We start from the raw sequence: 14,333 nt of genomic DNA on the forward strand, positions 1-14,333 counted from the left end.
AACCTGTTAAACAGTTGAATAATGACATGAGATTCTAAAATTTACCATACAGACTTTGCTTGAAAAGAAATGACAAAAGAAATGAACCATTAATATCAGATTCCCAAACAAGGCTGCAGTACTAGTCACATACGTGGTAGAAAAAATAGACTACAAATTTGACTTAAGTATAGATAGAAAACCTAACAAATATTTATCACGTTGTGAAAGGAGAAAATCTTAATTATATGTATGTATGTATGGTCAAGATCAAAGTATATAGTCAGGTGACCTTTCACTAATCTCTGATCCATGCATGTAAGATCGAACAGTCATGAATCACTCCTACCACATCTCAATATAAACCATATAGACAAAATATACTACTGTGATAAATATTGCCCCTTGCACCTAAAATATTTAGGGTCAAATTCCACCTTTCCCACATGAAAACCACAAATTACTCCCTTATAGTCATAGATAGATATGTTGAGAAAGTGATCTAGTAGGTAACAAATGGATCTGAGTACTGTGTCAATTATCATGGAAGAAAATATGTAGCAATAACAGACCAAGATTTCAGTATTAAGATCTAATTGCTACAAAGCACCAAACACAAGACAATTCTTATACTCGGTGTGTCAGTAGTTATTACCTGATCAATGTGCAAGTAAGCGTGGTAAAACATGTATACAAACAAAAGTATTCTGGCAACCTGCAGATAGATCATTTCGGTAAGCATGACCCAGAGGGAAAAAATGGGAACTCGACATAAAATTTTATTCACAATGAGTGACAGATATATTTCAAACTGCAATGACTTGACCTACCAGCCAAGCAATGAATATTACAACCCCATTGATGAGATAAGCTTTTGACCTTTTCATTCCAGCTACATCAAGATACCTTCACAAACAAAATATGGACATCAACAAACAAAAAACTTCACGACTTATTGGCGTTCAAATTTAAGTGCAAGATTACCATCTCAAATTGATCCCGGGAGTTGTTGTCTCGGAAATGAGGACCATGTACGTGTACAGCTGCCCTTCTCCACTCAACATTGAATAGGCTACTGCTACTAAAGAAAACAGATGATGAATCACCTGAATAATGTTAATATGAAGTCACGTTAAATCATCTCCAGCTGGGTTCCTATCAAGGGAGCAATCTTAAATTTGAATAAGAGTCTTCAGCTAAATAAATTATGCACGTCAAAAGATATGATTCTTACATACTCATATCCACCAAGAGAAGGAAAAAACCAAAGTATCATCCCCAGGTCAGCCATGAAGTAACCAACAGAAACCTGTCACAACAAAAAAAATAAATAAGTATAACAGACTTCATGACCAGGTGAAAAGAAAGATGTGTAGTCAGTCAAAATATGAGCTATCAGTCAAAATAGCAAGTCCGTATTTGATTTAAATAATTAGTAACACCATATAGAAAGAATTACTATAAGGAATTTTAGCAGAAAATATAGACATTAAGAAGATGAGAACAACTACTATTTAAGCAATCATTATATGACCTTAAAATCATGCATAAGGAAAAAAATTAATATGATACATTTATAATAATAACATTTGAAATTGCTTTTACAGACTATAACGAGACACCAGTATAGTAAAAAAATGCTAATAATCTTTCATTCTAAGGCATTCAATCTAGAACACCCAACTAGTAAGCAAATTTTATTAATCACAAATTCTGGATCCATTTGGTTCATGTTATATTAGCATTGTTTGTTCTTCAACACGAACCTGATAGGTCGGTTGTTGGCATTCTTTGATGGTTTATCCGAGATATATTTTTTGGTTTGATTATGTTATGTGTAATCTTTTCTCTTCCAAAGAATATATTTGTAACAAGCTTAAAGCTTTTAGCTTGAGGGGCAATGTTACAAATATACCAAAATATCTTATATCTTTGATATTATATTAGAGTATCTTAGTTTATTTCTTAGGTTTAGTTAGTTTCTACTTTCTATTCTTTGAGTATCCTTGATTATCTCTTAGGATTAGTTTTCATTTTACTTGGTTATTATTATGATTTCTTTTATGATTTCCATATTTATTTAGGATTATGAGTCTATGTACCCCTATAAATAGTGGTTAGTGCATAATCTTTTGTATCAAGTCAGTATCAAGCTGATTACCAATCATATTTCACCATAGTCATATTTCTTCTTGTTATCCCCTTTATTTTATCTAAAAACCCATAGCTTCAACAGTTGAGATCTCCTTCTCTCATTATATGTGATTATTGTTTACAAAATTGTGACTTGCAAAGAGGTTAAGAAAAGGAAAACAACGAAAAATGCCCAGGTCACTCTTACCCCCAGAGCAAACGTAGACAATGCAGAACTCCGTTCTGTAAGAAGTTCATCCGACAGGCTATCAGAATATAGATTTGAGCAAAACACCAAGTACAATGACATAGTTGTTATAAAAATGGCATGGATAGTTGACATAGCACTGCATAGAAAATAGAAAAATAAATCATTAACATACTATCTCATCTCATCAGAAACAAAAGAAGAGATTTTCTACTAAATGAAAAAATCCACTCACCGGTTATTCCACTCAATACGTTGGATTTTAGTGAGGCTGGAATAGCTCTTGAAATGAATGGTGCTAAAAAGCTGAGTGAGATCATATACCTGGCAAAATGTAATATTGAGAGACATATGTAAGATAATAACAAATAATAAACGATAGTAACCTTAAATACTATTAGGATAATATAGTTAAGAAAATAGAATAACAACAAAGTACAATATAACATACCATTTTGCAAGCAAAAACTCCACCAATAATGGAAGTATATGGAATCAGAGGGTCTGCTAACAAATATTCCTTCACAAACAAATTTGCCTGGTTCTGGTATGATTTGAATTTCATAATTTCTTTAGAAGCCAACATTGTAAAACTATCCTTTTGATGATAAATATCCTGAAGATTGTACGTGCTTTCCACCTTTTATCCACTCACCTGAAATATGAATAACTACAAGATTGAACCCAGATATAAAAAAGCTAAAAGCCAGAGATGAACCCAATTTGATTTTCTTTGAAAACGACTCACGGGTTAAGGATGACAACAACTATCACAGAAGTTTAAAAAAATGGAGAAAAGAAAGACCTGACAAATTAAATACATGTCAATTGTGTGACAAATAGGCAATGTTTGTTATGGACAAAGCAAGAATATTCACACAAGGAAAGAAGACATGCAGGTAATTTGGGTGATAAGGTATTCCTTGGAGAAAGGACATCAAAAATAGAAGTCCACACTCCACACCCAAACTTAAATAAATAAAACTATTGAAAACAATCCTATCCCAAATCAACTCTAAAAAGTTAAGAACTTCCCATGAAAAAATCCAAGCATTCTACACCAAACACAGATACTAAAAAGCTTATTTGCACAAAAAACCACATCGCCACCCATAACACTCCTTCCTTACTCTGAACCAAACCCTCTGAAATAAATCAACAAGTCAAGAAATGCTTCATGCCCTTCCTACATATCCAAGTTTCACCCAAACCCCAAAAACTCGATCCTAATTTCCAAATGTATCTGCCAAGCAATGTAAATAAAAAGTAGCAATAAAGCAACATTACCGCAGATCCACCAACCAAACTAACATAAATGAAATAAAATTATTAACATCAGCAATATATAAATCACTTGTACAAAGACAAAAAGGAAATACAAATATTAGTAATCGGTAGTAATAAACGGTTTTTTGTTCATTAATTAAAATCAATAAAGTCTCAACGGTTATCAATTACTCCCCAGTTATCACTCTAAATAATAAATAAACACATCTAATAATAATAAAAGAACAATCAAGTTACTATTGCGGATGAATAACAGTACCAACTAAAATCAATGAATAATAATCAATCTTATACTACCATTAAAGTTCAGATTAAAATATCTTGACAAAAACATAAAAAAATAAAAATCGTTTAAGGTTTGACAAAAGTGAAAGAAACGTACCGATCGAAGTGTATATGTGAGGATAATTTACTAAAGGAGAGAAAATGCGATCGCGTGGTGAATGGTGGAGTGCGTGATTTTTGAATTGGAATTTGGTGGCTGTGGGAGTATGTGGCTACGTAGTGATGATGAATGAAGAAATTGAAGATGTAATTGGAAATATGAAAACCCTAATTGGATGGATTTGGGATTTTGGGAATCGGAATAGGGAAGAGATGGAGGAGGAAGAAGATAACAATAGCCACAGACAACCCACAACTATGGTTCGCTCGCACCCGCGTATTTTACACTCATTCAATATTTTTCTAATATTTCATTTATTTATTTATTTTCGTTTATAGTAATTGATAATTAATGGTAGATACTCATAAATGATACTTTGGATTCTATCATTTTCGGCAATCAATTCAAGTATTACATGATGACTGTATTGTTGGTTTTTTACATTTTTGGTAATCAATCTCATTTATTCCGTAAATGACATGCTACTATTTTGGGGTTTCCACCTTACTTCAAAAAATTGTTTTCTAGGTGTAAAAGGAAATTGTCCATCTCAGCAAATCACTGAGAGATAAGAAAAGCATATATAAATCAAAAGGTTAAATATATTATATTTTTATAAAATTTTAAATTACTTCAATTAAATTATCATAAAATATATTACTTTTATAAAATTTCAAATTTTTATTAAGAAAATACATAATTTTTAATTTTTATAATTTTTTTTATTAAAGTCTTCTTAATACCATCATTTTCCTTAAATTTGAGATACCTAGCTTTCTTGCATTTCGTGTGTTTTACCTTTGTAAATTATTTATCAATTCTCTTTAGAAAATTTGGCAAACTATTTATTTAGACATCTAAGTTATTTTTAGGTTTATGTTTTACTTAGATTCTACAATTAATTTCGTTCTGTTTTAATGTTTTAAATTATAAATATTTTTAGTTTTTTAATTTATAAAAATTAGATATTTTAATTATTTAAGTTATAATATTAAACATTATTAGAAATGATCAAAATGTATAATATTAGCAACTTAAGAGAGTAAAGTTGTTTAATATTTATATTTTAAGTGACTAAAATATAATGAAAATAACTTGAGGGACTAAAGTATCTAACATTTATAATTTATACTAAAATAAAACGAATAAAACTTAAAAAAATCAAAAATAAAAACTAAATATATATATATATATATATATATTTATATATATATATATATATAAATAATTTAATTTAATGTGCAAATGAACACTACCACTTCTCTTGATAAAAAAGAGTTAACTTCTTAAAGTGAAAAGGAAGAATAATATTTAAGGAAAATAATATAAACGAATAGTGAAATTGAAAAAAAAAAGATTTTAGGTGAAATTGATATCATTTTATATATAAGTATATATTTTTAAAAGTTTATTAAAAAAAGATATTTTTAAAAGTTTACTTATTTAATTGAATATAAAAAGTTAAAAATATGAATAAAGTATTTTAAATGAAGGATAAACTTTAAAAAAAATTCATTCTTATCCTTTAAAAAAAATTCATTCCAAAATTTGGTATTCTCATTATATATTATAGATGTTATTTATATATTTATGTTGTATCTACTAAAAGAAGCATCTAAATTAAAATAGTTAAAATATTTATTATTTTTAAAAATTATATCATCTAATTAATATTAATGATACATTTTTCAAATTAATATCATTTATCTGCCTTCGCATTAATGATCATTGTAAATAATCCAATAATAAAGGTAATCTAATAAAAATATTATTTATTTTTCTTCTATTTATCAATATTTTTATAACTCAACTATTGGTATTAGAAAATGTCCAAATCACACATTTGAGTAGATATAATTCATAAACATAGTTTATAAAAAGAGACACCTTCATCTAACAAATTGATTTTTTTAAAATAAATTAAATCTTAGTATAAAAATTCTAATAACGGGTTAAATATAATTTTGAGAAGCTTATTGATTTTTTATTTTATTTTTTATTCTTGTAGTATTATCTCCTTCACATCTTTATGTTATGGTGTGGCATTCAAATTCTCTTTTCATTTCATGATCTTTTAAGAGGTAGTTAGAATAAGACTATGTCTTTCCTCCATTGTGTTTGGCATTGTAGCATAGAAAAATATATTACGCCATCTTATCTCAAATATAAGATTACGCGAATCAACAAAACTATCCAACTTTCTCTTATACAAAATAAAATCCAAAAGAGATATGAAAAATTCAAATCAGATGGGATCCTAGATGCCAATCAATGTAGTTGTAGATCTAAACCAGTGAACTATACACATAATACCCTGTAACATTATGCAGCATATTAATTACATGTACATAATGTTTATGAGGATGATCCGCAACAAATTATAGTGTCACAAGAATCATAGAGAGTGAGTTACACAAGTATGAACGCGCGCACACAAAGTAATTATGTCGCTGAACCAAAATAACTTCACAGAATAATCTGAATTCTTCTAAAAACAACCTGACCATAAAACTTTCTCGTCCGCAAAAACAAACATAAGGCCATCAAAGAACCAAGAATAGTTGCAAATGCCATAATGAGAAAACCAAACATAAAACAATGAGTCCCAATGCATACATTACCTTCTTCTGATGCTTCTTTATCATATATATAACCAAGTACTCTTACAGAGAATATATAAGATCCCACTGGACTTGCTATAGAAATGGTGTTGAATATGCTTCCCATATGTCCCACGCCAAATACCTCAGAAGTGATTGTTGGCATTAAAGACCACTGTGAGCCGTAACAAATACCGACCAATATCGAACCGATATATAGCGCACCCGGAAGTCCATAAGCAATCACTACATGACCAATGCTCATGATCATCAAAGTGATCACCATAAAAAAAGGTCTTGCACATCCTCTTGTGTGTAAAAAATAATCTGACACATAACCAGCTCCGAACCGGCCGAGAAAGTTCCAAATGCTCCATAAGGCAACCAAGGAGCCTGTCTCAATGGTGGAATAATCAAGAGATTCTCCTATTTGGCTCATATTGTTAACCGTGGCAAGTCCTGATCCCATTCCACATGCCATTGAAACAAACAAAAACCAAAAATTCAACGTTTGCATTGCTTGGAAAAGATTGAGATTTTCTCCTTGTTGTAAAGTCCTTTGGTTGTTAGTATTATCCGACAAAGGGTTATCGAAAGAATCTTCTCTTGAATCCCTCTTCTCTGTATCCTGAGACCTTGGCTCTGCAATTAGGTTGGATCCTTCATCAAGAAATCTTTCTAAAGCACTACTAGAGCTCCTTTTGTGCGCTTTAAATGGAACATAAAGAAGCGAGGCTAGCAAGACCATAAGCACGATGAATGTAAATATGCGGACCGATAATTGTAGACTAAGGATGTTCTCTAGGATTATAACAATCATAAGATATGTAGCAATGGCTAGAGCCATCAAAGAAAATATGTTGAGATACTTCTTTTCTTCTACCTCATGAGTGTAGTGGATTCTTACAAACCACATGAGTATCAAAGTGTTAATAGATGGTAAGAGTGATAGCATCAAAAGATATGACATAGGTTTGTCGATGAATATCGTTCGATACACTTGAATTAATATTGCTCCACTTAGACCTAGAAATCCCTATCAACAAAAAAGTCCAAGACTCAAACATGAACACAATGCAAGACACCAAAAAATTAAGGCAGATTAGTTTCACATTTGGTCAACTTTTACTATCACAATCATGAAAAATAAGAAGCAAATTGAAAATGAATATTTAGACACGTAAAGCAGAGTGCCACAAAGGGATTCGTTAAGAAAATAATAATAGAAAATAGTTTCATGAAAACTAAAAGAGTTAACACCATTTTGTTCATTGAAATTGTAAAGGTCAGACAATTTGATACGGCAAATTAGTTCATGAAATTGAAGACCTTCAATCAATTAGTCCCTCCTTCATCTAACAGGGTCAATAATGTTTGAGTTGGCAAAACATTTAGGGCATGCTTAGTTTTTGAAAAATTGTTTAAGCTTTTGTTGATCTCTATTTCGCAATTCAAATTCATCACAATATTATATTGATTGGCTTTCTTTAATTTCAAGGACTAATTTATTATTTAGTAAATATGGGGACTAAATTGTCTTGATTCATTTAAAAGAGAGGCTTCTACAATGATAAGTGGTCATCTAACTATCTTGAAATATTTTGTGTGAAATTTAATCTCATAATTAAAATTATTCATCGTTCATTATATGAGCTAAATTGCAATACAAAAGTCAACGAAGATGAGAAGAAAAAAAGAACAGAACACCTTCAAGATGCCGACGATGGTTCCACTGTAATTAGGGAAATTATGAACACCGGTGACAACATTAGAAGTGTTAAAGAAACTCTGAGCATGAGCCGCCACGAACATAAAGAAGCACATGAGCGGCAAAGGCACCGGTGGAAGGAGGCCGGAGACAGCAGCCCACATAAGAAAATAGCCCAAGAAGCATTGGGCCGAGCCCAATAAATGAACAAGCCACGGCCCAGTTGCTGTTCTGGTGGCAAGGAAATCGTATAAGAGACCTGACAGGACACCGATGTTGGCTCCGATGTCTTTGTAAACAGAAACGATGTCGAGCGTTGACTGATCGTAGTGTTGCGTTGACTTTAGAGTTTGGGAGTAGATGGAGAAAGTGTAGAGTGATCCACTGGTGCATTGGATCCATATGCTTGCTACTGTTGATACCCACTTGGATTTGGTAAGGTAGAAATTCATGTCCATTTTTAGGGTTGCTTAATTCCAATTCCATATGCATCTTTTTCACCTTTGTTTTCGAATCAGCGTTTTGGATTTGCTAGTATCATGACAGGTGTACTTTTGATATTGTTCATTGACCACGTGTACAGGTTGATGTTCTCTCCAATTTGGTGACGTGGTTATAGATTTGGATGGCATCGACTCATAGATCTCACATAATTCCTCTTGAAGTTGAACGATGAATCAAGATCACAGGTATAGGTTTTATAAGACAAAAAATTAATAATCAATATTGTTTAATAAATTATAAAGTACGTTTTGTTAAAAAATGATGCATTTATCTTTTCAATGAACAACTAACATCCTTTGCATATGTGATTAACAATTTATCTGACGGTTTTTTAGATCGGACGACTAAGATAGGAAGGGTAATTGGATGGGCTCCACAAGCCCAAATATTAGCCCATCCAGCCACAGGAGGCTTCGTTTCGCATTGTGGATGGAATTCCACACTGTAGAGTATATATTTTGGTGTGCCAATTGCCACGTGGCCGTTGTCTGCTGAACAACAAACAAATGCTTTTGAATTGGTGGGTGAGTTGAAGATGGTGTGGAGATTGCATTGGATTATAGGGTGGAGCTTAATGGTGGGGCTAACTATAAGATTGAGAGAGGAATAAGGAGTGTGTTGGAAAATAGAGAGGTAAGGAAGAAAGTGAAAGAGATAAGTGAATAGAGTTAGGAAGACTTTATTAGAAGATGGATCTTCCTACACTTATTTAGGTTGCTTGATTGATTTGATTATAGTATGAATCGAGGATGATATTAGATTAGGCATCGTAGTATCCTCGTTAAAAAATGTTGCAGAGTATCAGTTTAATTTTCAACGCAAATCAATCAAATGATATATAGTTATTATAGCTACATATATGCTACTATAAACTGAATTTAAAAATATAAATGAAAATTTGTGTTCTATTTACTTTACAAGGACTAGATCTGGAAATTTGGCTCAAATTAGAAATACACTGCCACAGACTATTGAATTATTTTACAAAGTCTCTTAAAGTTTTGGGTAAAAACGTTGATACAATATAGAAGGATCAACTACACTATACACAAATATAATAGGTCATAGTACAATAAAAGTAAAAGTTGAAATAGTAAAATAAGCTATAATTTTGTGCGCACCCTAAATGCATCTATTTGTGCTACTTCCATCTTCAATTTCAAAAACCACTTCCAGTAATTGCAATCAACATCCTACAATTTGGTGGAGAAGTCCATTTCATACACAGGAAATCTAAAATGATCCTATCAACTTCAATCTAACCATTTAGACTTTATGTTTATGCTTTCATACTTAGAGGGAATCTAAAATTGTTGTAAAGTTAAAAAAAAAGTCAACAATAGAATTTCTATAATTTATTAAAAAAAATATACATTACTATGACCGTTGAAAACACTTTTTTCTCACGTGTTATTTCAAGTTTGTTATTATGGAGAGTTAGTTAGAAATAAAATGAAAGTCGGTTTAGGAGTATAAGAACAAATGATGTTATCATTTACTTTAAAACAATGTTGCAAAACAAAACATCTCAAAGAGTTCAACTAAATTAAATGAATGTTCTTTGAAGCTGCCAAATGCAGAAAAACTTGGTATACATCATAAAAACAAAGGAGCATGCACGAACGAGTCAACACACACATTTTTATATTAATCTTAAATCATTTGACAATGACATTAACATTCCCTTATCTCTTTTTCATATGGATGAAAAATATTGAAAATATATTTATGATCTCTGTATTTATTGTGTATCATATTATGTAATTAGGGATAATATCTCATACATTTTTTTTGTATAATTTTTTGTCTTGAGCCTAAATAAAATGACTCCGTTGTTTAATTCACACAGCTTCATCATATGTCCCTCTCATGTTCTCTCATTCAACATGGTATAAGAGGTCGGATCACCCACAATTTATATACACGCACCAAGCCCTATAGTGTTGGACGTGAAAGGGGTGTATTGGGAAAAACAAATAAGAGATGGAGCTCTATAATAGAATTTATAAAGAGTGGTACCCTCACCTTACAAGTCGGTTTTGTAAGGATTAGTTATGCTTAATATAAAACTTAAGATGTATCAGAGTCTACTGGATCAGGCCACACACCATTTATATATACGCAGTGTTGGGCGTAAGGGGTGTATTAAGAAAAATCCATAAGAGATATATAGAGCTCTATAATAGTTTATAAAGATTGGTATCCCTCACTTTACAAGCTGGTTTTATAAAGATGAATTGATCTCAATATAAAACCATAAAAAAGATTAGTTGTTAAAGTTAGTTTATGTTAGTTGCAAATTAGTTAGATTAGTTGTAAATTTGGTTCTAATAGTTACTCACGAATCTATCTATAAATGACATTTCACACCTAAATATATGAGCATGGCCAACAATTTAGAAGTCTCAAGAATTGGTAAACAATTGCTACATCATGAAGCTTGGATGAGAAATTAAGACTAAGATATAATTGTAGCAATCTCACTAACCTTCTTTTCTACTCTCCACCAACATCTCTAGGGACTAATAGATCACTAATAAAGCAGCTTCGTAAATGGTGCTGAGCAAACATAAACTACATTGGATTCAAAGTTTATAATATATTCAATTATTATAAACTAGATAGAGACATACGAATGAGAAATGTAGATGAACTGTGTAAAACAAATACAATTTTATGTAATATAAATAAGTAAAGAGTATCAAATAGTAACTAATTTCACCTATGTTTTTTTCAATTACATCCAAATATGTTATCTGCATTAAATTCATATATATGTGAACTAGATTTACGGCAATTCAGTTTACATTACTTATGTGGATGTAATTGAAAAATGAAAAAGAAAAAAAATTGGGATGAAACTGACAAAAGTGAAAATATATAAAATTATTCAACAATTATTTCCCTTTCTTCTCTCAGTACCTTTGCCACCAATCCATGGAAAATGCGTGTGGAAGAGAAAGTTTGTTGGATATACATGCAATTCAAAAATATCCAAAACCTTCAATTGGGAGTGGGAAAAGCACGTTAGCGAAATCAATAAGCTTCTAAACTCAAAATCCTATTAATCGACAAAGACGATATTAAAGACTGTACTCACCCCGTTCTTTTCTCAATGACCTATCATACGACATCATCTGACAGATTGCATCAACTCAACTTAGCCTCGGCCTCAACGTTGTTCTCGATTCCCCTCTTTCTCGTAGGGCCCACCTCCACCCTCTTCGTGAACTCGCCGCCTCGTTTTCCGCTCAACTTCTTATTATTGAGTGTAGGCATGCTGATTGTGATATATGGCGCCAGAGAGTGGAGGAACGCAACAACAGTGGACGAGGACATAAGCCGGCGACGTGGGAGAATATGGAGAAGTTTCTGGAAGAGTATGAGGTGGGTGATGTGGCTAGGTTGGTGGGGGTTACAACCAGTGCCGGTTCCTTTGGATCGGTTATGTTTTGGTGTTTTGGAGTTTATCTTCTTTCAACTATTCAAGTATTCAGTTTACAATATATTCATCAAGTTTACAATATATTCATCTATACTATATGAAAATATATTCAAATGGGGATCATTGTAAATAAACTTCTATTGTTTGTGTTTATTTTCTCCACAAATTACTTGTTTGTTGTATAAGAGAATTTGACTTTAAATAATAAATCTATTAAAATCAATAGTATATTAAACATATAAAAATATACTAACTATCACAATTGATCAACGTAAATTAAATATCACAATTAATATACGCACGAAATGACAGTTTTTTACAAATGCAATAACTATCATACGATGATTTGTCATAGATGTTGGTGGTGAAGTTCTAATTGAAAAAAATGTTTGCGATTAGTTAAGTGATAATGCGACGAAAATCAAGTTAAATTTCGAAGCAATCACATATCCCATTTCTAGAAGTGTCATCCAATTTTTCATAGTTGCAATTTGTTCAACATACACACTGTGTATAATTTGTTGAACAAAATTTTCTCCACCATATATTCTCTCGTAATGAGATAAAAACTCTCGAAATTCTACCACACACTCTTGACAAATTAATGTCCAAGAGTTTTCACCCATTCCAAGTAAACCTGCAACTGCAGATATCCACAATTACCATCATCGCCGACGTCAATAATGCCATTTATGAATTTATGAATTTCAAACGGCAACCAATCGTTGAAGAGAAGAACTCTTGGTTATTGAACCTTGCTAACTGATAGTCGAGGTGTGAGCTTTTTGACAGATGATCGAGGTTGTTGTACTTTATTAGATGTTACAGTGCTACATGCATTTGTGCCACTGCATCGAACACTTGCATCAATATACTCCCACCAAGATGGATCATATTTGGTTGATTTATCTCTATTTGATACCTTACTTTTTCCATTTTAGGTGCACCCTTTGTTTTAATCTTGTCAACAAGTGGACACATCGACATAGTGGATACGCGATATCTCATAATTTTCCTTTAACTGCAATTTTTCCAGGTACATCAAGTTTATCAAACTTGAAGGTTTCGACAATAAGTAAGCTGTCAAAATTTTGTGGACAATTTTTCTAAAAAGTAGAGCATGTAAGAACCCCTATCACTACCTTACAAATATTTACAAGATAGAGATAGTAATTAAATTACTAATATCTTTTTGTTAAGCATCATACATTATTTTCAAGTAATGTTTAATTTATATATCAAAGTTTGGGTAGGAAATTGGTAGTATTAACAAAGACAAGTGTCAAAATAGGAGAAAACCTCACTATTCTCTTATTCCTTCCCATTATCCCCACTTTGTTTCACCACAAGCCCCACTTTCTCTTCTATCCAAACACTAAAAGGTTCTTCTTTTAATCTGTTACTATTTATCATCAACATCTCTATCCTTTTCCCTACCTCCCGAAGATCCTCCAATGGCAGAAAATTTTGAGGGTTTTTCCCTCAAATCTGATCTCATACATGTCTTCCCCTTCACCTTTAGTATCGCCTACAATCCAAGGCAACATTGAAAGCAAATATAGACATAATCGGGTAATCCCATATTCGATCCATTATAGTAGAGGCATAAGTATTAGGAGCTAGAAAACCGGACAACTCATACAACCCAACTCAACTTTAAAAGAAATTTATCCTTGTAAAGAGTAGGAGTTATTTTCATGGTATAACTGATTTTGCATAATGCATGCAGGTTCTTCGGTTGATTTTGTCATCTTTTTATACTGAAGGATTTCTTTTCTGGGATCTTGAAATAATGGGGGTTTTGAAATTGAAAATTGAGGAAAATTGTGAGGTTTTGCATGTAGGAATTGTCGAAACTTGCATTCAATTCTTCAAAATTCATTCATTCTACATGTGTGTGCTGATGATTGTAATGTTTAAGGGATTGAACTTTCCATTTAAATGTTCTACTTATCTTTTGAACCTTCCCTCTAGACATTCTATGTATCCTCTAAACCTTCCCTTTGGACGTTCTATGTATCGCATGAACATTCCTTCTAGACGTTCAACGCATCATTTGGACCTTCCCTTTGATTGTTCTACTC

At 31.8% G+C, this 14,333-nt stretch overlaps 2 protein-coding genes and 2 long non-coding RNA genes across 4 annotated transcripts in view; 1 reads left to right on the forward strand and 3 right to left on the reverse strand.

The window, feature by feature from the left end:
• The window catches only part of LOC101489577 (uncharacterized), a 5,079-nt gene extending 776 nt beyond the window's left edge, over positions 1-4,303 (reverse strand). Inside the window, exons 1-8 of the mRNA XM_073365585.1 lie at positions 3,990-4,303; positions 2,772-2,975; positions 2,556-2,644; positions 2,321-2,459; positions 1,214-1,288; positions 964-1,085; positions 810-885; positions 633-694 (exon numbers count right to left, since the gene is read on the reverse strand). Coding sequence (XP_073221686.1) covers positions 633-694; positions 810-885; positions 964-1,085; positions 1,214-1,288; positions 2,321-2,459; positions 2,556-2,644; positions 2,772-2,906 — 698 coding nt within the window. The 5' untranslated portion in view covers positions 2,907-2,975; positions 3,990-4,303. The remainder of the gene's footprint in view (positions 1-632; positions 695-809; positions 886-963; positions 1,086-1,213; positions 1,289-2,320; positions 2,460-2,555; positions 2,645-2,771; positions 2,976-3,989) is intronic.
• A 1,947-nt stretch (positions 4,304-6,250) lies between these two features.
• Positions 6,251-8,758, reverse strand: LOC101489893 (protein NUCLEAR FUSION DEFECTIVE 4-like). The gene is made up of 2 exons (XM_004491228.4): positions 8,300-8,758; positions 6,251-7,628 (listed from the first exon to the last, which is right to left on the reverse strand). Exons 1-2 carry the CDS (start codon positions 8,756-8,758, stop codon positions 6,459-6,461), a joined length of 1,629 nt encoding a protein of 542 aa, XP_004491285.1. The 3' UTR covers positions 6,251-6,458.
• Positions 8,759-8,853: 95 nt separating this feature from the next.
• On the forward strand, positions 8,854-9,660 carry LOC113785469 (uncharacterized). The gene is made up of 2 exons (XR_003471611.2): positions 8,854-8,989; positions 9,140-9,660. It is a non-coding gene; the product is annotated as an uncharacterized lncRNA (long non-coding RNA).
• A 1,802-nt stretch (positions 9,661-11,462) lies between these two features.
• On the reverse strand, positions 11,463-12,355 carry LOC113785524 (uncharacterized). Its single transcript, XR_003471654.2, has 2 exons — positions 11,905-12,355; positions 11,463-11,805 (listed from the first exon to the last, which is right to left on the reverse strand). It is a non-coding gene; the product is annotated as an uncharacterized lncRNA (long non-coding RNA).
• Positions 12,356-14,333: the final 1,978 nt, after the last annotated feature.

This window comes from Cicer arietinum, chromosome 2 (assembly GCF_000331145.2).
Source record: "Cicer arietinum cultivar CDC Frontier isolate Library 1 chromosome 2, Cicar.CDCFrontier_v2.0, whole genome shotgun sequence".
Taxonomy (NCBI): Eukaryota; Viridiplantae; Streptophyta; class Magnoliopsida; order Fabales; family Fabaceae; genus Cicer; species Cicer arietinum.